The sequence below is a fragment of the Sciurus vulgaris genome, assembly GCF_902686455.1.
Source record: "Sciurus vulgaris genome assembly, chromosome: 12".
NCBI classification, from domain to species: Eukaryota; Metazoa; Chordata; class Mammalia; order Rodentia; family Sciuridae; genus Sciurus; species Sciurus vulgaris.
Genome location: NC_136473.1, coordinates 78,832,001 through 78,859,034, shown reverse-complemented (window position 1 = coordinate 78,859,034; position 27,034 = coordinate 78,832,001). Strand labels below are relative to the sequence as shown.

Below are 27,034 nucleotides of genomic sequence, written 5' to 3'. Positions count from 1 at the left end.
CCATGCCTGGACCCCCAGCTCCTGTTGTGGTTCTGGCATGGATTCTTTGAGCAACACGTTACCAAGTTGGAAATAAATCTCAGAGTGGGGCAGCTCAGATGTACATTTGGCCAATTCATCCATTTCCCCCAAAGAGGTGGCCTGGCTCAGAAATTGAGTCAAACAGCTGTTTCTTGTTCAACATAAATTCATATTCACTGGTGGCCAATGAGTGGGGACTCTCAGGTTGCTTCCCCAGGCCTGTGTGGAACTGATGAGGCCCTGTGGGACTTGGAGCCTGTAGCAAGCAAAGGGAAGACCAGTCACTACCACCGCACTAACCACTAACCTGGCTCTGAGGCCTGAGCCCTCACCTGCCCACCTCTGTCCCGAAGGCCTACTACTGGCGGGAGAGCAGCTTGCTGAAGAACCTGTGGGTGTCTCAGAAGAGACAGCAAGCCAGCTTCCCTGGAGACCGCCCCCGGGGTGTGGTGTCCCGCCTCTTCCCCTACAGTAACTACAAGCTGGAGATGGTTGTGGTCAATGGGAGAGGCGACGGGCCCCGCAGCGAAACCAAGGAGTTCACTACCCCGGAAGGAGGTAGGTCTGACCCACCACTCTTCGGGGTGAGCAGAACAGGGTCAGCACACACCAGAGGGCCCAGAGCAGCTCCAGCACCACTCCACCCAGGACGGCACAGGGTGACTTCTGCGTGGCCTCCAGGAGCCGATGACTGCATCACGGAGGCGGCCTGCTCTGACGTGGTCAACTGACGCGGCTCCAGATGGGCTCTGCAGACCGAACCAAGGGCACTGTGCGGGCCTGGGCTGTCCCGCCACCTCCCCAGGCAGGAGCAGGAGCATCCCGCCCCTGGACTACATGCTCACCAGCACCTAAGACGGTCACCGTCAGTGCTGAGAGCCGGCCTGTGTGTGGAGGCCCTGCCGGTGGAGGCCAAGGGGCAGCCCCTCCCTCCTGCCCATCCCAGGGCAGCAGACGGCCTGTGAGGTTCTGGCTCTTCTCTGTTCCGGCCAGGCCTCTTTTCCACTTTGCCTTTGCTTTGCCTTCTTCTTAGTCCCCATCTTTCTTCTCCTGCCCCTCCTTTCTCTTCTCCTTTGTTCTTCCCTCTTGTTTCCTGTCCATCTGCCTCGGTTTGGTTCTCATCACCCGCCTCTGCCCGTGACTCCCAGCCTTCCCAGGTGTTGCATCCTGGGTTTCTTTCTCCTCACCCATGAACCCAGCGTTCTTGGGTCAAAGCCTGGCCCCCGGGCTGAGGACCAGGAACTGCACCCTTCCTACAGAACAGCTGCAGTGGCTCCCTGCCTGGGCACAGCTCTGCCTGGTTTGGTATCTCTGCAGAATTGGAGCCTAATGTGTGCTGAAATCCAGGGTTGTTGCTACACAAAAACACTCCCCCTTTCAACCACGGAGTGGAGACGTGCTCGTCCTCACCCCTGGGCAAAAGGATCCTGGATGGGGCAGTGGGCCCTGGCCCCTGAGGTTCCTCTAGCACCCCACCTGGCTGCCCAAGGTCAATGCCTTCATACTTGTGCTTTGTTTTTGTTTTCCTCATCCTCCCTCCCCCCTGCCCTTATCTCCCCCCCTCTCTCCTCCTTCCCCAAGTACCCAGCGCCCCCAGGCGTTTTCGAGTCCGGCAGCCCAACCTGGAGACAATCAACCTGGAGTGGGATCATCCGGAACACCCCAATGGGATCCTGACTGGATACACCCTCAAATACGTGGCCTGTACGTCCTGCCCCTCTCTTTCCCTGTGATAATCCAGGAGTCCGAATCCATTCTTACCACTTTTCCTAAGGAATTGAGATAGAAAGACTGTGAGTACAGAGGCCCTTTAGAGGGATGGAGGGACCGAGAAGAAAGTTCCACAAGAGACTACAGGAGGCAGGAGGAACCCTGGCCCTCTCTCCTCGCACATCTCTGACAGCTGAGGCGAAGGGAACTCTGGTCTTAATGAGGGAAACAACCCCAGCCCTTGGGAATCTTGTGCCCATCACCTACAGCTCTAAGAGAGCAAGTTCCTTACCCAGTAAGCTGCCATTCAGTGGGACAGACAGTCCACAGACCCCCTGGAGACATGGTAAGAAGGTGTCATTTAAGATAAGGTGGCCAGGGGCTGGGGTCGTGGCTCAGTGGTGGAGCCCTTGCCTTGTACATATGGAGCCCTGGGTACAATCCTCAGCACCACTTAAAAATAAATAAATAAAATAAAGGTATTGAGTTCATCTGCAACTAAAAATATTTTAAAAATAAAAAAGTAAGGTGGCCATAAGTGAGCAGCCAAGTGATTGGAGTAACTCAAATCAGGGCCCCATCAGGAAGACCTCACCTCACCTCACCTCGTGGTTCAGCGTCACCATGCAGATCAGCAGTGTCATCACACTTGAAAGTCGGGAAGCTTCTAGTGCAGGTGATGCTGTTCCTCCCTGGGAAACACACGAAGGGCAGGGTGTTGTGTCGTTAGCAATTGCAATAGCCAGCTGTGTGCTTGGGTGCTGTTCCAAATCCCTCTCTGGACCTGACCTTGAGGTGTATCGAACACGCCTTTCATAAAGGAGGTAGGAACAATTAGAAGCCCTGGTGAATTGGGCCCAGCTCTGTTTAAACAGAAGTAAGGAACTCAAGAGGTTTGTGCTGCCTCTTGGAATTATAAACTGAATCTTCCAGAATCAGTCACGTGCCTTTGCAGCAAGCTAGAGACAGCGAGGTGAGTAAAGAAGCACTGGGTGTAGTCAAGGAGCTGGGCGGGAGTTCTGCCTACCTCTCTGCCTTTAAACCATGCTTTGAAGGTCACCAGGCAGGAGCCACCAGTTCCCTTTCCAGAAAATTAGGACCATGTTCTTATAAGTGCAGATTACGTAATCCATCACAGTAAACATTGCTAAATTTCCATTCCACTACCTCTCTCTCCTCAGTTAACGGAACCAAAGTAGGAAAGCAGATGGTGGAAAACTTCTCTCCCAATCAGACCAAGTTCTCCATGCAGAGAACAGACCCTGTGTCACGCTACCGCTTTACCCTCAGTGCCAGGACGCAGGTGGGCTCCGGGGAAGCAGTCACAGAAGAGTCTCCAGCACCCCCGAATGAAGGTAGGTCTGTGGTGGCAGTCCTTGGGGTGAAAGGCCCCAGCTAAATCACATGACTGGAGAAACACTGAGAGCAGTGCCTGGCCTTTCAAGACTGAAAGAAAGTGAGGCTGCAAGTCCTCAAGCCCCCAATAGGAGACAACCTTTCTTACACGCTGAGAGAGGTCTGGTGCTATATCTGGAAAACTCTGATCTCCTTAGACTTGCAGTCAGACCTGGGCCCCCCTTTGCCTTGACTTGCTCAGCTACTGAACATCCACCATCTTTCATCTTTGTAGAGGAATAAGGGTAGAGGGGAGGCCTGTCGCAAATAAATATGCTAATGAACTCCAAAGAATAGTGAAACTGATCACCTACTGAGAGAGGAAGGATTATTGCAGGGAGTGTCCCAGGAAAACTCTGGGACAGACCTTCCTTTCCAAGGGGAAAGCACCAGGATTGAAGCTGGTTGCCCAGTCGTGGGTAGAGCAGGGAATATGGCCCCTCCGTGCAGCCTGAGCTGGATAAGATGTCTGACTGCAGAGAGGAGGGGGAGATGGGAAGCACCCTGTCCCACACCAGCTTCACAAAGAACAGATGAGGGATTGGGAGATAGCTCAGTTGGTAGAGTGCTTGCCTCGTAAGCACAAGGCCCTGGGTTCAATCCTAGCATCAAAAAAAAAAAAAAAAAAAAAGAACAGGTGAGCTCAGTTCCTGGGTCCTGGTGCAAAGCATCCCCTCCTGAACTGCAACTGCCTCAGGACTCCACTAGAGGGGGCTCCAGGCTCACCCGCACACATACCAGCTAGAGTGGGAACCGCCCAGGGATGCCAGAGGGCATAAAGCCTGGGTGTTAGCAGGCCCCGGGGAAAAAGGTACCTCTCCAGAGGCACAGTTGTCAGTGCAACCATCATTTCATGAACACCCATAATGTGCCATGCCAGACTGCACCAAAAACAAGGGGTACAAAGGTAACAGGAAATCCACACTGTCTAGAGACATGCACAATAAAATCTGATTGTGTATCTAAACAAAAGGAGGCAGTGGCCGAGCAAAGGAGGGGATTCATCTGCAAGGGGAGACTCCAAAGAAGAGGTGAAGTGAGTAGGTACCCTGGGGCTGACAAGCTGTCATGTCTAGTGCTGTCCCCAGAAGGCTCAGGTCCCATAACCTGACGCTGGGTGGGATCTGCTGAGTCCCTCCCCTCCCCTGTCCCAGGAGACCATCATACTTTCTGCTGGGGTTGCCATGCCCTACTGCCTCTACTGCCCCACCCAGGCATCCTGGGTAGCTGCATCAACAGCCCTGTGTCCCTCACTGGCCAGCAAGCCTCTGCTGAGGCAGGGAGAGAGGGACTGGATGGAAGCTGAAAGAGAATTGGCAGCCTCTCTGGTCTTTACATCAGGAGTGAGTCACATAATGACACCCCACCCCCAGGTATTTTTCTAAACCCCAAGCACTCAGGAAGTCTTCTAGGCTGGGGACTTAAGGTAAGTGACGTTTGTAGCCTATTACCAAAGGCCAGAACATAATGCACTTTCTCCACAGTTGTTTGGAGCTATACGGAGGGCTGCTCCCCTATTCACACCCCCATCTCTACACAGGGCAGCAAACAAAACCCCATTGTCCAGCTTCAGGGAACGCTCTGCAACCCCAAGGGACAAGAGAACAAAGAGAGACTTTCTTCTCAACTTGGAGATTTGCAGAAAATTCAGGGATTTGTTTTAGGACTCTCAGTTCATGCTTGGGTTTCTAATTTCATAAAATACTGGTGGGAAAGAATTAGGGCAGCAAAATTCCAGGACAGGGACTCCAGTCCTTCAGTCCTTCCTGTGCTTTGGAAGATTGAAGTGGAGTGGTGGGGGTGATCATCCAAATATGCTCCCCAACTCCTGTCTACACCAATGCTATTCAACATCTTCCTGAGAAAATATAGGAACCGTGCTTTTGCCAGGGGTTGGTGCCTGCCTGCACCACCTATACTTTCTGCCCTCAATTCCTGGCATCTTAGTGTCCCAGGCAGAGCAGAATGCACCCTTAGAGAAAGAGCTGGGGACATAGTATTCTGGATGGACTATCTCTGCTGCCACCTCTTGGATGACTAGTCCTTGAACAGAAGTAGAAACAGTGTATTAGAAAGGTCTCCAAGACCAAGGTGGGGAGGCAGGAACATGCCTGACTCCGATGGGGTTGACCATGACCCCCAAATGCCAGTTGGCACCCTCCAGGCAGCAGCCAGTGCCTGGCCACGCCTTCTGGGTCAGGTATGAACCAGACTTCTCTGCTTGCTTGGCCTGTGGTTTCACCTGTGCTCTGTTTTCTCTTCCCTCTCTCATCCTCTCTCCCTCTCTCTGGCCATCTTGGGTGCTGTGTCTGAAGCTACTCCAACCGCAGGTACCGTACCAGCAGCCGAGGTAACGGGCATGACATGGGGCAGCGCAGGCAGAGCCCAGCCCAGCTAGGGCAGAGCAGGAGGAAGAGGCTGAAAGCATGCTGCAGACTCGCCCTTTCAGTGGTGGGGAAGCCAGACTTAAAGGAGCACAGGCCAGGGGAGAGCGCCATGTTTCCCCTTCACTTCCTGTTGCAGTTCACTTCCTGGAAAAGCAGGGGCCCATGCAGGCTCCTGGCCTGCCCTCTAAGCTGCAGTCTTCTCTGAAGCTGAGTGATTACCTCCCATAACCACCTGAGCCCTTGCCCTAGACTTGACATCTCAGAGCGCAGAGGTGACCCTAGAAGGCAGCAGGAATGGGGGCAGCTGGCTCCTGGCTCCTGGTCAGGCCACCATCCCCTGAAAGAGTGAGCATGCTGTGCATGCCGGTCTTGCATGCTGCATGGGGGACCCAGCACCAGTTCTGACAGCTACCGTGGGTCTGGTCAGTGAGAACAAGGGAGCATGTCCTTGGATATAGGGCCAGGTGCTCCAGGACCTGGAATCTAGTGGACACCGGGGGCTGATCACCCCTCAAAAACCAACCTTCTCAAAGGCTTTAGCAGTAAGAACAACCTCCACTCTGGGGTCCGGGAGGTAAGACTACAGCAGAAACCAGGAGCTGGCCAGCAGGTCCCGGCTCAGTAGCTGACCTGCTAACCAGGCTCCTCCTTTGGTCCTCATGTCATGGGTTTGAGGACCATCACAGGGCTCTTCACCACAGGAGGCCTGTCCCCAAGCTGGAGGAACTAGGAAGGGGACACGGGGTTCCTTTCCTGGCCCTCCTCTGAACCTGATTTGTACCAGGTGGAACTCTAGGCGGCTGGAGAGAGCAGAGACCCAGGCAAGGAATCTGAGGCTAGGCTTATAAAGAGGATGTCACCTTGCCTGATTTGATTTCCTTCCCACTTTCCTTCACTTGTCCCCCACCCTCCTTCTAGGTTGGTTCTATTTCTGTTGCACACCCTGCTTCCTTCAGTTTGCGTATATTTTGCCAGCCAGATCTGTGGGTGGTGACCAACCAGCCATCATCCCTCCCCTCCTCCAGTCCTTTCCACCACCCCTTCCCCCGGTAACCTGGCCAGCTGGGGCTCAGGGCCTCCCCACAGGGTCTGGGCACCTCTGCTAGCATGCAAAACAGAGAGGGTGTCCAAGGACTGACAGAGCCACCATGGCCACACTGGAGGGTACCCTGGCTTTCTGATTCAAGTCCATATGTGAATCTCTTCTGTGACTATTATAGCAGGTGCTCAAGGCAGCAGGGAGGCCGGGCCAGTCAGCTCGAAGCTCATTGGTCAAGCTGCTCCCTATCCACCTCCCCAGTTCTGGCACCCTGGACCCAAGGCAGGTGGGTCCAGCAGCAGGGAGTCTGCCTTGGTCAATGGACATCTGTACCAGTCCAAGCTGCCCTCTTGTGAGTGGCAGTTGTGAAGGGGCTGAGTGGTATCCTTTCCAACACCCCAGCTTCTTACTTCTGTTTAGAAAAGACCCAAACACACTACATTATGCAGAATGAGTTCAGGGTCTCTGTCCGTCAATCAAGTGTGTTTCCTAGGCCCTGGTTGCCACGTGACGTGGTGGTGGAGGCAGATTGCACTTCTTTGCAAATGTGATATGCTGATATCAAATGTTCTCAGCCTCACATACATAAGAACCTTCTGCACAATCAGTAGGTGCCAAGCAATAGAGCTCAGGTTCTAAATTTTTATGTGGGCCCGGCGTCCGGCCCACCACCCTCTTCCCTCTCATCCTCTCCAAACCTGGGCACTTTTCCCCAAAATTGATCTGTTCCTATTTCACCCAGCGAAGATAATCCCTCTCATCCACCTGTATCTGCAGTCTGTTAGGATTTCTGCCCATCTGTCTGACAGTCTGTGATTTGGCCAGGGTAGTTTGCACACCATGTGGACGTTTTTGGACTGAACATTCCACCTTGGAATGTCTGGAAACTGCAGTCCTCGTCTTTGCTCAGATCTGCAAATGTTGGGTGGGCTCGTGATGGGTGCTCAGCTCCATGGCAAGTGTGGGGACAGAAAATGAATGAGACATAGCATCTCTCCTCAATTTTCTCCATTTCCAACACAGTGCTCCCCAAAACTCTGAGGGGAACCCTGAGTCCTAGCCGGAGTGACTTCCAGTATATAGGAGGCCATCCATGGGGTTGACCCTGCCCCTGTTCTGGTAGGGGCCCTGGACTGTAAGCTCTAGGTTGTCCTAGAGTGCCCTTAGGTAATGGAGGGTCTCTGTTCCATCTTCTCATTTGTCAGGCCCAGTGGTCTCCACTGAGCACTGGTCAGGATGATTTCCAAACCTATAGTTCCTATTGTGGCTAAAAACGACATCCAGACCAGGGATGTGCCTCCCTCGCACATCTTAGTCCACTCTGGTTATAATCCTGGGCATCTATACCCTTTTGTCCTCTCCCCCAACTCAGCCCAGTGTTGCAATGATCTGAATTGCCTTTGACCTGAGCAGTGGACATTTATCCCCAGAAGAGACATGATTCCCCTTGCCCACCTGCCCCAGCCCTCTGACAGCCCATGCTCTTGTCTCTGCTCTGCCTCCCACGGCCTTCTTGCCTCTGCTCTCCCTGTCCCCAGTGGCCCTGTTCAGCCTGGGGACAGTAGACACAGGAATGGATGGGTTGGAGGTCACATTGACTCACCAGCTGTGACCTCAGCCCACTGAGGGTGTGTCCTCACAGTAATACAGAGGGCAGGCATCCAGGGAGGATGCCTCTGTCCCCCTCCCCTCGTGTTCCCTCTTACTAATACCCTGGGACTTTTGCCACTGAGCAGAGGGAAAGCAGCTAGGTGACTGTCAGTAGAGAGAAAGTGGTGGCAGAAGTGGCCATTAGAGAGTGGGGACAAGGTGGTGTGGAGGCATCTCCAGAGTCACAGCTCACCCTTGTCCAGTGGTGCCAAGTGAGGAACCCACTGTAATCTCTGGGCATCTCTGTCCCTGCTCTTGTCAGAATGCCCTGGGAAGCGCGTGGGCCCTGTGGGAGTCATGGGGGTGTGAATGTGTGTGTCTCTGTACAAGAGTCAAGGACCACGTGTGTCCATGTGTGTGTGTGTGTGTGTGTGTGTGTGTAGCTTTGGGGGAGGCTGGCTTAGGTTCAGGGGCCTAGGAAAGGCACAACCGCTGTACCTGTCCCTGAACTACCAGCATGGGATAATTCAAGTTAAAAACGAGTGTTTTCCAATGATAAAGGGGAACCCTTTTTCCATTTGCCAGAAAATATTAGAAAAATCAGTACTAGTAAGGATCTAAGTCAGAGCAGCACAGAGCCACAGGAAGAGCCCTGTGTGGCATGGGAGCAGCCCGGGACAGGTGGCCTTTATCTCATGGGTGTCTCTGGCTTTTCTGTTTATGTGTGTGTGTGTGTCCCCATGTCACCCCTCCCCATGCCTTCCTGATATCTGAGTTGACTGGGATTTGGGGACCACACTGTTGTTGACTTTGAACTTGCCCAGGAATCCCTGGAATGTGTGGGGCATAGTTGGCTCCCCAGGGTGATTCCTGTGGTCAGCATTCTCAGGATCCAGTGATGCCGCTGATCTTAGAGGCAGGAAGGCAGTGGGACCCCGGAGCATTCCCTCCTTCTCTGCTGGGAACTTGTAATATTGAAGACCCGAGGGAATAAAAGGCTTTCCTTGGTCAGGCTCTGGTAAAGAGGTTAGGATCACTTGATTCTCACTTGCAAAATGCCCTCTGGCAATTCTTGCTCTGGCTTCCCCTCCTGGCCTAGCCCCCTTCTGTGGGTGTTGCAGAGACAGGGGTTATTATTTTCCTGAACTTCTAGAGATTCCCGAGGGAGGGAAGTCACTATTGCCTGTTTATGCCTAAATTCTCTGTCTACTGCCTCATTAACATTGACACTAGAAAATAGGCCATGGTCAGATAACAGGAGGTGGAATGCAAGGAGAAGAGGTAGCTCTGTCTCTCTGATTTGCCCCCAGCATTCCTTCTTACACTCTCGGTTTTTGCAAATATTGAAACTGGGGAGTAAGGATAGGACGACCCTTTGTTAGCTTCCATGGCCCTCCTAGAGAAAGAAGTAGGATCTTTGAGAAAGATCACATGTATATAATCTAAAGATGTAGGCCCCCAGGGCTGACTGATAGCCACAGATTGCTGTGGATGGGATCTGAGAGGTTTGGCAAAGTGAGCCCAGATCTGAACCACCCTGTGCCCCAGAGGTTGTGCAGAAAGGACACCTAGCAGAAATCTCACTGGCAGCTGGGATTTCTGTGTCCTGCCGGCTGGGAAGATGGCACTGCCCAGCACAGGCCACACTGAGATCCCATCGGTGCCCTTTTCTCAGGTTCTGATATGAACTGGAAAGACTTGGGGTACCCGATCCCCAGATTTCCTAGAGAGAAAAGCAGTTAGCTGAACCAGGGTGGACTGGGGTCATCACAGGAAGGACCACCATCAGGCAGAGGAGGGAGAGGGAGAGGGAGAGAAGGGAGGTCAGGAAAACAGGAAGAGCTAAGCCCAGCGACTGTGAGCAGGAGCAGGGGGACCTGCAGGTGGGGCTTGCATGGTTCGCTGGCAGAGTGGGGACTGTTCTCTGTGCCGATGGCTCTAGGTGGCTGTTTGAACTAAGGCAGGCATGACAGAGGGTGATTTGGGAGTAAAGGACTGGGAAAGGCAGGCTGCCCTGTGCCCCTGCGGACAGGGCCCAGCCGCCTGCACACCTCTGAGGCTGGGCTCCAGAGCTGGGCCCAACTGGTGCTGCGTAGGCCTGTGTCTGGGTGGCGTTTGGCCTGGGTCTTCGCTGGGTGCATGCCGGATGCTTCGACCACACAGGCCATGAGAAGAAAATGAAACGCACACGGCTTCATTCTCTTCCTTCCCCATGGTTGTGCTCTCTTGGCTGCGGTCGGTCGGGCCGTCCCTTTGGCTGAGGGCGGCCTCAGATGTCTAAGCTCCGCCCCGCGCGCTGCCTGCTCACGTGCACGCTGGGGGCCATGTGTGCCGGGGGACGCCGCCAAACCAACCGGACTCGGCTGTTCTACATTTCCCTCTCAGCTCCTCCCACGTTGCCCCCAACTACCGAGGGCGCCACAGGCGCTGTGAGCAGTACTGATGCTACTGCCCTTGCTGCCACCACCGAAGCCACAACAGTCCCCATCATCCCAACTGTGGCACCTACCACCATCGCCACCACCACCACCACCGTCGCCACAACTACTACAACCACTGCTGCCACCACCACGGAGAGTCCTCCCACCACCACCACCACCGGGACTAAGATACAGGAATCCGGTATTGCTGCGCACTGCCCCTGCGCCCGTCCCCTGGGGGCCCACCTCCCCAGTTGCCTCAAGAGACCATCACAGGCTCCTCCAGCTGGGAGGTGGGGTCTGGGGCAGTGTCTGCCAGCACCTCCCCTTGGTTACTTTGCAAACTCACTCATGACTGGACCCTCAGTCCTGTAGCCTAGGGGCCCAGAGCCGCTCGCCCCCGCCCTCCACGCACATACTGCCCCTTCTTGGGTGGTCCTGCACCTTTGGGTATTCCTCATGGTGCGTCAGCAGCTCCTCCTTCAGGACCCCAGATTGAGCTCTCCAGAAGAGAGAGTGTGTGGAAAGGAAGGACGTAACAGCTGGCCTGAGAGCTTCTGGCTCCAGTCATGTCAGTGTCCAGCCTTGCAGAATTGAGGCCGCAGAGCAGAAAGTAACTGGTCATGCCCCACTTTCCTCCTCGCCTCTCCTCCCCCAAAGAATGCTTACAGACATTTCCTTTAAAAAGTCAGAGCTTCCAGGAAATGGTATTGCCAGTTTGTCCCATAATGCCCAAAGCGGGCTCCATCTTTCTCCCTGTCCATGTTTCCCTCATGCCTGGAAGGAAAACTGCAGCCATTCTGAGGGCCCCTGGTCAGGATGAATCCCAGGGCTGGACTGTGGAGCCAGGAGAACATGCTACTCTCTGTCCCTCCGCCAGCCAAGAGGGCATGCTCTTCCAGCGCAGGAGACCTTGGGGGCTACAGCGCTGCTTTTGGATATTAGCATCAGTCTTTCCTTAGCACAGACGGGCAGGTCTTTAGCCGCCTGAGCCCATAGGCCAACTGTAAAATCAGTACCAGGCAGCTGACAAGGCTGGCCAGACCCCCCAGAACTCTCCTCCAGCAGTTGCAGACAGAGCATGTCCCCCCTGCTGGAGATGTCACTGCCTCCCACCCAACCCTCTTCTCTCAGCCCCCTGAAATAAGATGGAGGCTTGATGTGTATTTGTTTTAGTTCAGTTGTGCGGTGTTAAGTGAGCAGTGAAGAGAGACAGGTGACTTTGAAACCACCAATTCACTTGATTGGCGAAATATCTAGAATTTTAGCTATACCCTCTTGAGGGAAAAGTTGCCGAGGAGACACTTGCTAGGCTATTAAAGGTTGTGGGCAGCAACTTGGTGAATGTTCTCTGGGACCACAGTGAAGCATCTTTGTCACTGAGTGCTTTGAATTCACGAAACAGGTGTGGCAAGAAGTGGGAAACAGTGAATCTGGCTCCCCAGCAGAGTTACTGGCCTTCTGGGAAAATCGGCCTGCCTCCCAAGCCTGGCCCCACCACTCCCGAGTTTTTAACTGTGGTCTGAGATGCTGCAGAGGGCCTGGCCAAGGTCCTGATCTTATCTCGAGCTCGGGGGCACTTCTCAAGCATTCCTGCTTCCCTTGATATGGCAGAAGGTTCTGCCACCTGGGATGTTTAAAATCAGTTCTCCATCTTATCTTATATCCTAAGACAAAATGTTCCACAAGTTTTCCTTTTTAGAGTGAAACGAGCCTTTTTATTTGTCTTTAACATGTCTCTTTTAGATTTCAGAAACAGTCCCTAACACAGGCCAGGAGTCAGTGGAAGGATGCCGACATCCCCTCTCTTGTCCTTTTTTGTTTTGGGGTATTTTTTGTTCTTTTTAGATGGACATGTTGGTAGGGTGTATTTTGACGTATTATACATACATGGAGTATAATTTATTCTAATTAGGATCTCAGTCTTGAGGGTGGACATGATGTGAAGATTCACTGGTCTCTTGTCCTTTGGGGTTTTGGTTATGGAGGGCTTCCTTCTTGGTCTTTCTCTTTGAACTTTCCATTTATTTAGTGGTCAGCATCTTGACCTTTCTGTGTGGCAATGTCATCCTTCCATTCCCATCTCTGAATCATTTGGGTTTCCCTTTGCTGGATCTGTTCTAAAATCCCCCCATCTTCATCCCCTTTAAAATAGCCAGATTTGGGTCAACATTATATTGGGACCAAACACAAATACGCTAGCTATTTTACAGGGTCTCAAGCTAAGGAGGAAAAAACTCAATTCCTCAAATCATGGCTCATCACAAATTCATTCCCACCAGCAAGAACCATAAAATTCGAAAGAGCTGAGATTTGAGGGTGCTTAAAGCAGCCAGTACAATTAAAATATCTGACAGACAAGTGAAGAAGTCTACCTTCTGCCCTCCCATGGAGAATACTCTCTGGTGCCTTCAGTGACACCTCTTTCTCGGTCCTCACCTAACACGTATCATGTTCACCTGGGGCAAGCTGGAACCTGACAGGGTTGTAGTAGAAAAGAGACCCCTTTGAAGCAAAAAACCAGAAAGTCTTTTATCACTTTCCCAGCCCTGCAGACTTAGTCACATGTCAAACAGATGATGAATAAATGCCTCCCTGATGTACTCTATTCATTTATTTTTGACAAGTGAGTTGGTGACAGTGCCCCCTTGCATGCTAATAAAATATACAGAAGCCACCCTTGTAAAGTCTTTGAAATACAAGGCTTCATGCTAGTCCTCCACTATTAAATCTTTGCTGGAAAATGGGGTAATCAGACTGCTGGGACTCTTGAAAAGTGATTGCATTTGAAGATTAGTGCCATTCTTCTGTTCGTAGGCTATGGTTTCAGACAGCACCAAGGCTTTGATAAAGTAGCTCCCAGCTCATAGGAGCTAGATAATTAATGTCCTCCGTGTTTCAGGGAGATCAAGCCTCAAAGACTATGTGGGGCTGAGAAGCCAACAGAACCGTGTCCTTCTAATGTCTGGAGCACAGAGGGATGGGGGATTGGGCATCAAGGAGTTCTCTCCTCTTGGTCCCTTGACAGGAAGAGGAAGGGTTCATTCTGTCTGTGCTTTGGACCCAAGGTTCTCAGCCCCAAGTCACCTAGGCAATCGAGGGTAGTTCTGTGCATCATCCAGGGTCTCGCTGATTGAGAACAACTCTCGGTCACTTGTCTGGATGAACCTTCTCCTACTTCAGCTTCAGGAGCCTGGTAAGGTTTTCCCATATTTGATCTTGTCCTTCCTACACATCTCATTGTGACTCTTGCTTGCTAGGGATTGAACTCAGGGAGAGGTCAAACCCACATGCTAGGCACGTGCTCTGCCACAGAGCTGCACCAAACCCATCTTGCTGGACTTACAAAGACAACCTCTCACCTTCCTGTAGAACGTTCATGGTTGAAGGAGAAAAACATCAGCACCTCCCCCACTCTGCCGGCATCCTGACCAGGGGCCTCATTCCTGACCCCTTTCCTTGCGCTGCTCAAATTCATGACAAGGAATCTAAAAAGGAAATAAGCCCAGGTTAGAGCCTCCAATGGTATGGCTCGAAACCCACTCTTCATGCCTCGCCCTGCCTGTGTGGACACCTAGACTGTGGCCAGCTCTCCTTCCTGTTCAGGTCCTCCTGACTGCTCCTGCTCGTTCCTGGATGGCTGCCTCGGGCCTGGCCACCAAGGCTGCAGCTTGGAGCTCCTTGGGCCCTGTGCACAGCCGTGTCTGACTCTTCCCTTTTCCAGCTATGTGTGTGCGTGTGCGTGTGTGTGTGTGTGTGTGCACGCTGGTGTGCATGTGTGTGTCTCCATGTCGCCCACACTGCCCGCCTGCCTGTCACTAATGCCTCTTCTAACCCGCTCACCAGCCCCCGACGAGCAGTCCATATGGAACGTCACGGTGCTCCCCAACAGTAAATGGGCCAACATCACCTGGAAGCACAATTTCGGGCCCGGAACTGACTTTGTGGTTGAGTACATCGACAGTAAGCATTGACGTGTGGGGAGGTGGTGGTGGCGGCGGCAGCGGCGGCGGCAGTGGCGCTTAGTGGTAGATGCCATTAAAGAGATCCTGTGAGGTTCCCCAGGCTCAGAGAGGCCTTTTAGCCTGGCTTAATTATAGCTTAATGAAATCGATATGCGCTCAGGCAGCAGAGAGGTGGGAGGAACCGATTCAAAGAGAAGGAAGGGGCTTCCGAAGCCATGAGTGAGGCAAGTGGTGTGGGGGACCCGGGACCCGGGACCCGGGCCCTCCTTCCATTTCCTGCCCAGGATGAGCGTTCTCAGGCACCCCCAAAAGAGCCAAAGCTCACCTCTGTGGTGACGTCCTAGTCCTCACCAAATAGACCAGGCCAGTCCATAGTCTTGCGCTACTGCTATGTTTGCTCATGGAATGCCAGAGGGCCACAGTCAGAGACACAAGCTAGAGCCTTGTGTCCCAAATAGCTGGTGACAAAGCTGTTCACTTTCCCCGCCAGATCTTGGGAACAAGGGTACAGAGTGGTTAGACTACAGAGTGCGGTCAGGACTTCTGCCCTCTCCGCATGGAGGCCCCCAGTCCTGTGGGGTCAAACCCTCCACCTGGGTTTCTCAAGCATGTGCTCTAAGCAGTTAAGCCACAAATCCCACCAGGGATGACCCCACCCGAAGCTGTCTCAGGAAGGCAAAGCCAACTCTTCATTCCCTGTGGCAGAGGCGGCATGAGTGTTCACAGAATCTGGAATCCCCTAGTTTGGTCCAGATTTTTCAGCTCCCACCCCCACCACTTAGCCTGCAGCTCAGCCACAGGTGCTTTACCTGGTGTGTGAATTTGCCACCTGGTGAGAAATGAGAGGTGAAACCAGGAATGAGAGCCAAGGAGCAGAGTCCTCTACCATGTCCAGTAGCCGTGAGAGATGCTGACTGGCCCTCTGGCTCTCACCAGGAAGATCCCTTGGGAAGTGAATTACTTCCAGGACAGCAGAGTATCCACCAACATGCTGAGAATTTAAGTAGGTCGTGATATGTTTAGTGGTGGGGAAGGACAACTTTGAGAGGAAACAGTGTCCATGGTGGAAGGGGAATCATGGAAGAGAGAGCGAGCTAGCAGTGCATGGACGGGCATTGGGGAGCTGCCTGGTACCCTCCTGGCCTGTATAGTGGACTGGACCCGCGGTCTCCTCGCCCCTTCCCCTACCTTTTCTGCCTTTGACAGGTGACCAGGAAACTAAGCACTGTCTCTCCAGCTTCTGGTGCCTGGCTTTAGGCTGACCAAGATTTCTGTTCCCCAGGCAACCATACGAAAAAAACTGTCCCTGTTAAGGCTCAGGCCCAGCCTATACAGCTGACAGACCTCTATCCTGGGATGACGTACACATTGCGGGTTTATTCCCGGGACAACGAGGGCATCAGCAGTACCGTCATCACCTTTATGACCAGTACAGGTGAGAGGGGAGCTGGCCTGGCGGTTCCCTGCAGGCATGAGGCATTTCATCCTCGTTCTCTGCTTCCGGCTTGCCTTTTCTCCCTGGAAGGAAGACTCCTCTCTGCCCCATTCCCCACCTTGCATGGCATGTCTCAGTTCCCCAGGAAGCCAGAGGAGCCAGATGTGCATGCACAGTGAGAAGCAAACTGATTCGGAGCCCCTGGGGCTGAGCGGGGATCAGAAGGAAACAAAGAACTGTATAATGAGGACCGGGACTGCCTGTCCCCCCTGCTAAGCCTGAAACAAAAGAGCTTGGCGTGTATGCACACTCACTGCTTGCTGGTCTGGGGGCTGCGGGCAGTCAGGCGGCCTGCCCCAGGTGTTCAGGGGCTGCTTCCGCCATGGCGGATTAGGGCATAGGGCCGTCACAGGGTCTTGATCCTGAAATCTTCTCAGGAACCCAACCAGGGATCAGCGTGTATGTTTACTGCCTTGCCACCATCATCTGTCACGAAAAATTCCAGTGGGTGACACAACTTGTTTAAGGTTTTGTTTTGATTTAATTTTTGTCCCAATTTTGTCTTACCTAAAAATAGGTGACTTTTTATCCCGCTAGGGGAGGGAGGAAGCTCTTGCTCTATAGAGGCTTCGGCTGTGGATGGAGAAGCATCTTCATGGTGTCAAATGAACAGGCCGACCGGGGCGTGGGAGCGGGCACAGGGTTCAGAAGTCTGTCTGCTGGAGGAGTGGCTGGGAGCCCGGAGGCCTTTCGGGCACTTGGTTGTCTGAACATTGGTTCGAGTATGGCTTTAAAATCAGCCAGGGGCAGCCAAGTGGCTTGTATGCTAAGCCCTGGGGCAAAGAGTGGGGCGGGGGAGGAGAGATTAAGAGAGGAAAGGATCAGCCCCTGACTCTAGGGATGTTCTAATCAGATGCAGGTTATTAGATGCACAGGGGGGAAAAATCACAATGATTTATATGAATTTCTGAACGTTGACTTGAATATTCATTACTCTCCCCATGCCTGGCTGGTGAGGCCGATCCTGTGGGCTTGCATCTTAGGGGTCACTACCCATCTGTATATCTGTCTCCCCAGCCCCTTAAAGCCTGGTCCCTCCTGATCTGTTCTCCCGGTGCCTCCGCCTGTTATGCACATTTCCATGCCATTGTGACTCAGGGAGTCTGGCTCCCCACTTGGGGCTAGCCCGGCCAACCCTGGCAGGATGTCTGAGTGAGCAGCCAGGCCTTCCCGTCATAGGGAGCCAGGCAACTGGACAGTTGACCAAGTGGAGCAGGTGGCTGGACTTTGACCCAGTTGGGGTCCTGTGCTCTTGCTCATCCGTGCGTGCATTTCATCTTTCTTCGTTATACATCTGAGTCCAGCACGGGCAGGAAGCGAAGATGATGCTTGGGAACAGATCCATCCTAGGGAATGCTGCAAAAGCCAGCACAGCCTGCCCTCTCGGGATGCAGAGCTCTGCTGCCGTGGGTGAGGTTAGGGAGAGAAGCCAGAGGGAAAAGGACCCACCACAGTCCTGCCCTCGGGATGCTCTGCTCTGTTTCCAGGTAGTAAGCAGGCAGTACAGAAAGACATTGCAAAAACTCCTTCCACAGCCGAAGCCCCTGTTTCTGAATGCTGACTTAGAGGCTCATTTCTCTTCTCCTGTGCTGGGTCTGGAGCAGGTAGATCTCAGCACATGCTTTCAGAGCAACTGACACATCTTCCAGACTCTTCCTCATGCAAGTTGGAGCAGGCAGGCTCATGACCCTCATTCTGAATTTGTATTGCTCACTTCCCGCCAGGGCTTTCTGGAAATTACTAGGTGCAAACTGCATGGGGAGAGAAAATATTTTCACTTTCCAAAGCCTGTGGGTGCCTGTTAGTGTGTGTGTAAATCCTTCAAAAATACATACTCTGTTTCCTGTGGGTGGACTTTAGAGCCAAGTCCACACAATCCCCAGATCCCCCTGTTTCATCAAAGCAAGAATTTGTAAGCATCTCCGGGCCCCAACCACCGGTCATTTAGGCAACCACAGGCCGTCACTGTAGTCAGCAGATGCAATGAGCTGCAGTAGTTCTGGAAGGAAATGGAAGGAAACCACTGGGAATGCTAACAGGCTCTCCAACCCTCACCAGAAAAAGATCCCATTGGGAAGTTAACCACCTCCTTGAAGCTTTTGAAGCCAAAGGGACCTGAGGGGCTGCGGCACATAACCCTGGACCCTCAGAGGCCCATCAGCTCCTTGAAGCTGGGTGTGTGACTGGGGTTAGGCAGCAGTCCTGCAGTGGTGGTAGACCATAGTCGGGCCTGCTGTGACCCCAGGAAGGCAAGAGGGACTACAGAATGGAGCAGGTGGGCATGGAGGGGCATAAAGTGTGCTTTCATGAGAGCAGCCAAGCCACAGTGTATGTGAGGAGAGGCCATCTGATAGAGTCGTTACTCTACCCCTGTTCTAGAATTCTGCTGACTTTGACTGACTGGCCTATCTTCTGTGGCCTAACCAAATTCCTCCCAGCTAGACACAGGAGTTGGCGGAACCACCTCTTTGGCAGGTGAAGTGCCTGTGTCTGACTGGGTTGGGAAGTGTGTAGAGGCTTGACACAGGCTCCTGGTCCAGAGCGAGAGGCATTGGGACCTGCACTTGCTGGGCCTGAGGGCCCAATGAGCAGGTACTATTCTGGCTCTCATCACTTCTGGCTGAAGGTGGTGGTATAATTGCACCAGGTCTTGGAATGTGGATAGCATTGGCCCCCAAACCAGTTTAGCAGATCGATTGAGTGTAGCATCGGCAGTCAAATGTAATTGCCTGGGAGCCTTGCTAAAATCTTCCTCTCAGAGTCCAAGCCATGGGGTCACCTTCCAAGTGAGATCATTATTTCCTGAATTTCTTTTGGTTCTTGAGAAATTAACTCAGTTTGATGGAGTGTGGTTGAGCACACATACCCCGCTTGGTTTGAATAGCCTTCTGTGTCCCAACTGCACAGGGAATTCTTTGGCCCACTGAAGGTATGCTTGAACTCACCTGGTACTGTCAGGAGTGGAAAGGTACATTTGCTTTCTAAATTGCCCATGTAGCCACTTTGCCCTGGAATTGTGACTTTCTTTCCCAAGAGTTGGGGAGTATGATGGAGATGGTGTCCAGAGGATCAGAACAGGCACCAAGAAGAGGGCAATACCAACTTCTCTGCAAAACGTAGGTGCCGCTGTCCAAACAAGTGAAGTGATTGGTTCACCCATGACAGGTGTGTGGACAAGCCAGCATACATGTGACCCCTAGGTGGCATTAGGGGTGAAACCTAGAGCGGGATCCCAGGTTAACTACATTACATTAGGATTCAATTGATCTATTAATCAATAAGTAGTCACCAATCACTTTTATTTGACCAGTATCAGGCTAAGTACTAAGGGACTCAAGAAGATCCCTGTTCTCAAGACTTTAATAGTACAGTTGGGATCCAGAAACAGGACAATCAAATGTTACATTTGTGTGGAATAGTTGGGAGCCATGTCAGAGTCTGGGGATGGTGGGAGTTGGAGCAATGGAAGGTTCGGGAAGGAGGGGGAGAACGTGGAAAGATGGTGAATTGGAAGGGGGATGGGCCAGGATCCCTTGGGTAGGGTGGGCAGAGGCACAGAGAGGGAGACTGCAGCACCCTGAAGGCCAGGCTGAGGTGAAGAAGGCAAGTGGCATCACTGTGACACATCCTAGACACTGACAGTGACAGACGAGATGTGAAGGGACCCCTCTGGAATGGACGGTGAGGTGAATGTGAGAGAGCACCAGCAGCCATTAGAGGGGGCGAGAGTGGCAAGTCCACTGGCAGGGGTGGGCAGCAAAGGCACATGTCATCAGTGCCACCAGGAGGGGACTTTGGGCTTACAGCTGTGGAGTTAGCAGCAGGGACGATAGAGATGAGGGCTGCCACTCATAGAAAGTCGGAACAAATCCTGTCATAGGTAAGAGGCCGGGTTGGCTGGGGAGAGGCGGGCTTATCGACGGAGGTTTGAGTTCAACTTGCAGGGGTGAAGGATGGACTGGGCAGGAGCGGCCCCACGGGAGATGAAGTTCCCTTAAACAGGGCCTGCATGACTAGGGCTGGAAGGTCTAGCGTGCTCCTTGAGGGTTATTAAGACACTAGAAACCTCAACAGGTTTAACAGATAGGAAGAAAACTGCAGAGAGGGAGAAACAGAACGTGATCCAGGGTGTTCAGAAGTCCTTATGGGAATGAAGGCCCAGGGAAGGCAAGTGTGGGGTCCCATTTATGTGTGAGGGGAGGGAGTTTTGGAGAGGAGGGAGAAGAGAGTCCCACCTGATGCAGGAGGAGGAGACAGCTGCAGAAGCTGCAAGCTTCCAGGGGTCTCCAGAGTGTTCATGGAGAGAGAAATCAGAACGAGGGGAAGGGAGGACAAGTTCTGGACAGACACCGTTGGTCTGGCTGCAGGGACAGAGAGAGGAATGAAAGGATGGCCAGGTGGCAGCAAAGTCCAGCTGAAGAATGACAAGTGAATTCCCAACAGGCCTGGGCTTTCTTCTCCTTCAGGCTGGGCTCTGGCAAGAGCTGAGGTAGAAGCCAGAGACCCCCAACTGGGAACCCAGAAGGACAGGTGGAGTTTAAGGTAGGCAGTGGCCCCTTAGGCCAAGAGAGGGAGGGGCCTGAAAAGGGGAAAGAAGTCAAGGGCTCATCCTTGATGAAGTGCCCCTACCCCCGCCGCGCCAGGCTCTGCCTCAGCCCTGGGGAGACAAGACTAAGCCCCACTCTGAGCTCACTTTCTGGGTTAGAGGGACGGGTAGAGTAGCAGAGCACAGACTCTGTGGCCAGACAGCTTGGACTCACATCCTAACCCTGCCACTTACTAGCCCCATGACCTTGACCTTGAGTAAGTCATTTGAACTGCCTCCATTTCTGCCTCTGTAAAATAGGATAAAAATTAAAACGCCTGTATGGGTCTGTGGTGGGGTTGGACCAGATAATGAGTGGGAAAGTGCTCAGAGCAGTGCTGGCCCTTGGAAGTGCTTATTAGTATAAATTAACAGTAGTAATTTATCAAACAGTTATAAGTGCTATGAAAAAGATAAATTAGAGCTTTCTGATAAAGGGTGACTGTGGAGGGGCGAGGGAAGGGCCTTTGTCTAAACTGGGAAGGTCCAGGAAGGCCATTCTGACAGACCCTCCACGGCAGCAAATGCAAGAAAATGAGAAGCAGGTTCAAGGCCACTGTGGCTGGAGCATGGAGAGTAAGCAGAGAGTGGGACATAGGACAGAGGTGGCCAGGTTCAGCTCTGACAGCCTGACAGGTCAGGATGAGGAATGTAGAGTTTTCTCCAAAAGCAAAGAGTTGCTTTAGAGGGCGAAAGCAAGGGTGAGATCTGATTCCACGTGGAGTCTGGGGAAGGTTTTTCTGCCACTGTGTGGGGAGTGGTCCGCCAGGGGCAGGGATGGCACTTTTTTCCTCAGCACACAGGGATCAGGATTGTCACAAGTTGAGTTCTCACAGGACTCAGCTGCTTTGCAGCAGGGCTACTCTGGGCTGCCAGACAGAGCACTTGTCCATCAGTCCTCAGTATTTACTAAGAGCTGTCCCTTTGCAGTGCCCTTGGCTGGGCACCAAGAAACACAAAAAAACAGTTTTATTCCCCATGAAAGGAAAAGGATGGGATTACACCCAGACCACTGCCCACAGATGGCAGGTGTTGGAAGTCGGGGGCACATAAAGAGCCCTGGGCCCCACGCTGTTCCCGGGCGCCTTCTGGGAAGTCTTGGTGCCGTGGTTCCCATGGTCCTGCTGCTGTGTGGCTCTCCCATGGCCTCTCCAGCGGGGCCAGCTCCAGAGCTGCTCAGGTGTGTCCATTCCTTGGATCTTTCCCTACCTCGTGCCTCGGTTTCCTTGGCAGGCTGCATTCTGGAGATGTGCCTTTTCTTCTCCAGTCCATAGGCAGGAGAAGAGTGAGAGGGCCTGAGCACGGTCCCCAGCCCTGACCCCACCATCGTGGGCACCGCCTGATGACCCCTGGGCTCCTGTCCTTCAGGCCCGCCTGCGTGTCCTTCAAAACACAAAGGGATCTTTGAGACAGGTCTCCAGGCACTGTCGCAGGGGCAGGGAGAGGGTGTTACAGGCCACCAGGGGCCTCTTGTGAGGCAGCCTCTGGAGGTGGGTTGGGGTGAGTGGAAAGCACAGCCCCAGCATCGCCACCATCCTGTCTGGGGACCCCGGGCAGGCCTGGACCGTCTGCTCTCAGGCACAGTCCAGCTGGGTAGACATGAAAAGGCACAGGATGACCTGTTCCTCCACCTGGCCCAGGACCCTATGCCAGGAAGACAGCTGGTGCCTCGAGGCCCTGCTGCGGGCAGGGATGTGGCTCTGCACCTGTGCTGGCCGGGGAGGCCTCTGACAGCAGGTGCATACAGCGCGACCTCAGCTCCTGCTCCCATGGGTGGCACGCAGGACCGTTCACAGGAATCGTGCTTCCACAGGCAACCCCTGGCCTCCCCCCAGTCCCCACGAGGCTGTGGGCACCGTTGTGGTTTGCAAGAAGCCAAGCCTTGTCCCAAGAAATGCCCTTCCTAAAGCACCTGTTCCGCCTCCTGCTGCTTCTCTGCTCCCTGCATGCCTTTCCTTTGTCCTTTTTTCTAATCTTTTGAACTTGGCTCTTTTTAACTATTTTCTTTTTGTCCCTTCAGCGGGGTAGTTTGGATCAAAGAGGGGCTAGGTGGTAGTGTTAGGCTCCAGGAGAACCATCCACGTGCGATAGGTGGGCCGAGCCCCAGGCTCCCCATTCCCCTGTCCCAAGCAGTCACTCACGGGTTTGCTTCCGGCCCTCCCGCCAGCTTACACCAACAACCAGGCGGACATCGCCACCCAGGGCTGGTTCATTGGGCTCATGTGCGCCATCGCCCTCCTGGTGCTGATCCTGCTCATCGTCTGCTTCATCAAGAGGAGTCGTGGCGGCAAGTACCCAGGTGAGCCGAGTGAAAAGGGCGGGCCAGGGAACCTTCCTGGGAGTCACCAGGTCACCTGCCCTCTGGAGGGCTTGGAACCACGGTGCCCTTGCCTGCTCTGTGCACTGGTGCTACCAGCAAGCACTTAAGTTAATCACACCAAGATGGGTGGATGGAGAGGTCCAGGCCGCTCCAGAGAGGGCAGGGAAGGAACCCTGGCTCCTGCTGAGGTCGCCCTTCCCTCGCCTTGACTCACCACCCATCTGCTCTGTAAATTGGCTTTTTTCCAGCCTGAATCTCATTAGGATCCTGTATCCTAGGGAGGGAGGAAGGCAGAGAGGCATTTTAGAGAAAATAGGACAAGAAGGGGTCTGGGCAGATGGGCACACCCATGAGAGAGGTGACAGAACTGAGCCCTCAGGGGATAAGGGAGAATCGCAGATACCTGGAAGGGAGGTCAGCAGCCCCGAGAGGGGAGCAGGGCGAGGCCGAGGGGTGGATGGAACTGATAGGACCCCACAGCATTTAAAGGGCTTTGGGCTTCTCTGAAGTCCCCAGAGGCATTTTTCATTTATGGCCAAGATCCTCCAGCCCAGACAAACCAAGGTCAAGGACAAGGACCTCTGGCATTCTTGTTTCTGCAAATATTGATTGTTTTTCAAACAGGGGCAAGCAAGCCATCTGTCTGTGATGGGGTGGGTAGGGTGACAGGAGACAGGGTAATGGATGACTCTGAGAGCAGAACTCCTGCTGGGCTCCCTGCCCTAGAGCCCCGCGGCCAGACACACCCCGCACTCCCCAGACAGTTCCTTCTCCCCATCACTAGACGGAGGTCCCCCCAAATTCCACACAGAGGATCTGGAAGGAGAGATTCTATTTTATTTCCTTCCCCGCCCTCCTGCACTCAGACCCAAAGGTCTGAGGTTCTGCTTCCGCTGCAGCGAGGGAGCTCAGGAAACTGCCAGTCCTTGCCAGTGAGGGAGGTTTTTTTCACTTTGTTTTGCTGCCTTGGGACACTTTTCCTTCCATCAGAGAGAAAGCCAGAGTTAGGGAGAGGTCCGACTTTCCACTTAACGTCAAGACCTGGGAGGACTCCCTGAGCCATCCCTCTCCCAGGTGGATCTGAGCGCCTGAGGAACTCACCAGATGTCCCAGAGCCTGCCTCTGCCTGTTCAAAAAGTGCTCTTAAAGTAGGAGTGATTGTCCTGCCTTGTATATTTAAAAGGACACATAAAGCATCCCTCACGGGCTGGGGGTATAGCTCAGAGGTAGAGCACTTGCCCAGCATGTGAGAGGTCCTGGGTCCAATCCCCGGTATCACCACCAAATATATATATATATATATATTTAAAAGGAACCCTCGTGTAAGTGCCTGCTGCATGCCAGCCTGTTTTAGGTGCCAGGGATACTGGAGGAAAGATGTCCATCCTCGACACTGCAGCTGGCTCCTGGGGAATGGCCACAGCACAGCAAGAGAGGCCTAGGCTGGGTGTGTACACATCCCAGAGGCGGTATAGGAAACAGGCACCCAAGCGAGGACCCAGATAGGAAAGCACCTGCATCCCTAGTGTTGGGGGATGCCCTCCCTGACAGGGGCCCCCTGCCAGCAGCTTTAGAGAAACACAAGGTGCCCACCCTGAGGAGAGAACTGCATTCTGTTAGGGGCACAAGAAATGTGCACAAAGGATTCTAATACAGAGCAGAAGAAGAAAGGCATAAACAAAGGAGGATTTGCCTTTGGTGGGGGAAACATCCAGTCTCTGGGGTTTGGGGAAGAGCCTGTGGAAAGGTGGTGTGGAGCTGGGTGGGAGGAAATTCAGTTGTTAACAGGGATATAAAGAGAGCCCTGGGGTGAGCAGGAGGAGGCGACATCAACTGGTTAGATTCAGGAGGAATTGATGGGGTCTTATTAAAAGGTGTTGAGGGGTGGGAAGTGTCGGGCCCAGGGTGGTGTCTTCTGGCCCTGCCTACAGTAAAGTCCTGGAGAGCAGGGACACACTTCTTAATCGGTGTCCCTCTTTTATCCACCAAGTGCGAGAAAAGAAGGATGTTCCCCTTGGCCCCGAAGACCCCAAAGAAGAGGATGGCTCCTTTGACTACAGGTGCGGGACCTCCTTCCTTCCGGCTGGCAGCCCTCTCCCCTCTGAGCAGCTGGGCCACAAGGCCACCGTATCCACATCCTTGCCGACTGGGCTGTCACCTCTGGCTCTCTGGCAGTGCCTTGGCAGAGGGCACATGGTCAGAGAGGTCGTGTGTCCTGACCAAATAGGACGAGGCTGCTCCCCCTGCCCCCAACACACTCATTCATGCAGTTGCACAACTCAAACTACTGTGGGGCTTATTTGTATCTTTCCACCATTTTACTCTGAAAACGAACCCCGGACCCCTCTCATGGGAAATGAGCTCTCAGGCTTCTCTGCTTGTGACCACCCTAACCCTGAAGATGATGACCAGGAGGCTGTAGGGTCTTCAAGCCTTCTGGAGTGAAGGGGTGGGGCAAGCCAGTCTAGGCCCTTTCCTCTTGAGCCTGGTGACATCTCTGGGCTCTAGACTGGAATAGGCCTCAGAGAGGCACCTGTTCCAGTGCCCTGTGTCCTGGATGGTCAGGCTGTAGCCCACACTGGAAGTGGCCTGCCCAAAGCCCCACACTCATCTCCCAGTGAGCTAGTGGCAGAGCTGGAGAGGACAGGGGCCAATAGCCCACTGGTGCTGCTGTCCTACGGATCTGAACGGGCCTTTGTATCTCAACTTCACAAAATTGTCCACTGTCCATTGAATGGCAAGTGTATCTGAATTCAGGAATGCTGCAGAGGCTCTCCAGCAGCACCAAAAAGGAAAACCAAAAACTTGAGGAATGATGTGGGCGGGTTTGGAATCTTATCATCAGACCAAGCGAGAAGTCCGTTAGGGGTCTTCCTTCCCCACCCCCACCCGGTTACTATCAGGTCCAGGTCCTCGCTGTTCTCCTCTGGCCTCTCTTTATCCTTTCTGGGCCTTCATCACCCTGCCCATCAGCAGCCTGGCAAGCCTGATCAGATCAGTAGATGGCGGAGCCACTGCCCACACAGGAGCCGGTCTGGCAGCTTAGGAGCCCCAGTGATCCAAATAGTCCTGACGTCCCCATGAGGACAAGCACAGAAGTGCAGCCCCTTCTTCCCTAGCTCCCCTAAAGGGTCCAGCTCCCCAACGGGCTGTCCTTCATTTCCAAGGCCAAGGGTTTTTTTCCTCCCTAGACCCTCAGCACAGCTGGAGGTGGACAGGATGAACAACCTTCACTAAGGGAAGCTGCTTTCTTGTGCACCTCTCTCCTCCCCCAGAAAGCAAAGCTGTTGGACAAAAGCAGCTACTGCACACTGTCCCACTGAGGCCCACTGTGTGCACACAGGCACACGCCCAGCCAGCACGGGTGCACGTGCTGGCCTCGCTTGGGCTCTGCAGTGTCCATCCTAGAGCCCCCGGTGGATGAGTCCCAGACTGTAAAAGTCCCAGATAAGTCAGAGGAAGAACTAAGCTGCTAGGGCCTCAGGCCTGGGAGCCAGGAGGCGTGTTCTCCTTCCTCATCTTCCTCCTCCTGTAGCTGAGTTGCTGAACACCTTTCTGATGGGGCTCTCTGCCTCTTTCCTGAGTCTGTTCTCCTGAACCTTGAAGGTCTCTGGAGGCCAGGCTAATAGGCCAGGCTTCTTTCAGGTGAGATCTGTTCTTCCAGTCTTAGGTCCCCTTTCCCCTCGCGAGCCTTCACGCTGTACTCTTCCCTTTGGGCCATCTTGATCCAGTGGTTGCTTGAAACCAGGACAGAAATTCCCCCAAATTGTATAACAACTTTGCTCCTGCAGGGGGGCAGAGGACCCCAGGAAGAGGGCATGAGGAAAAGACTGGCAGGTGGGGTGAGGAGCCTGGCAATCAGATTCTGCCAGTTTGCAAAGGGAGGTCCACTCCCTGCACAAACTCAGTGTGACCCCAGAGACCCACCTGCTTCTCTCCACCACTGTCCCTCCCACAGCACTGCCCTTGGAGCAGGCAGTGAGGCTGCATTAATGGGCCACCTTCACTTGGAGCACGGGAGGGAGTGGGCTAATGGCTTTTCGCTTACCACAGCTCAGCTCTGACTGCAGCTTGAGGCCTTCCCCTGACAGCTGTCTTTGCCCGGTG

At 53.5% G+C, this 27,034-nt stretch overlaps 1 protein-coding gene across 18 annotated transcripts in view; it reads left to right on the top strand.

Moving 5' to 3' along the window:
• The window catches only part of NFASC (neurofascin), a 173,151-nt gene that overhangs the window by 138,542 nt on the left and 7,575 nt on the right, over nt 1–27,034 (top strand). For 11 of the 18 annotated variants that reach the window (XM_079107346.1, XM_079107345.1, XM_079107344.1 and 8 more), the window contains 9 exons: nt 375–579; nt 1,603–1,725; nt 2,913–3,086; nt 5,442–5,456; nt 10,528–10,764; nt 14,409–14,525; nt 15,810–15,962; nt 22,775–22,906; nt 24,918–24,987. In XM_079107346.1, coding sequence (XP_078963472.1) covers nt 375–579; nt 1,603–1,725; nt 2,913–3,086; nt 5,442–5,456; nt 10,528–10,764; nt 14,409–14,525; nt 15,810–15,962; nt 22,775–22,906; nt 24,918–24,987 — 1,226 coding nt within the window. The remainder of the gene's footprint in view (nt 1–374; nt 580–1,602; nt 1,726–2,912; nt 3,087–5,441; nt 5,457–10,527; nt 10,765–14,408; nt 14,526–15,809; nt 15,963–22,774; nt 22,907–24,917; nt 24,988–27,034) is intronic. The other 7 variants (XM_079107336.1, XM_079107335.1, XM_079107334.1 and 4 more) reach the window with 4 other exon arrangements.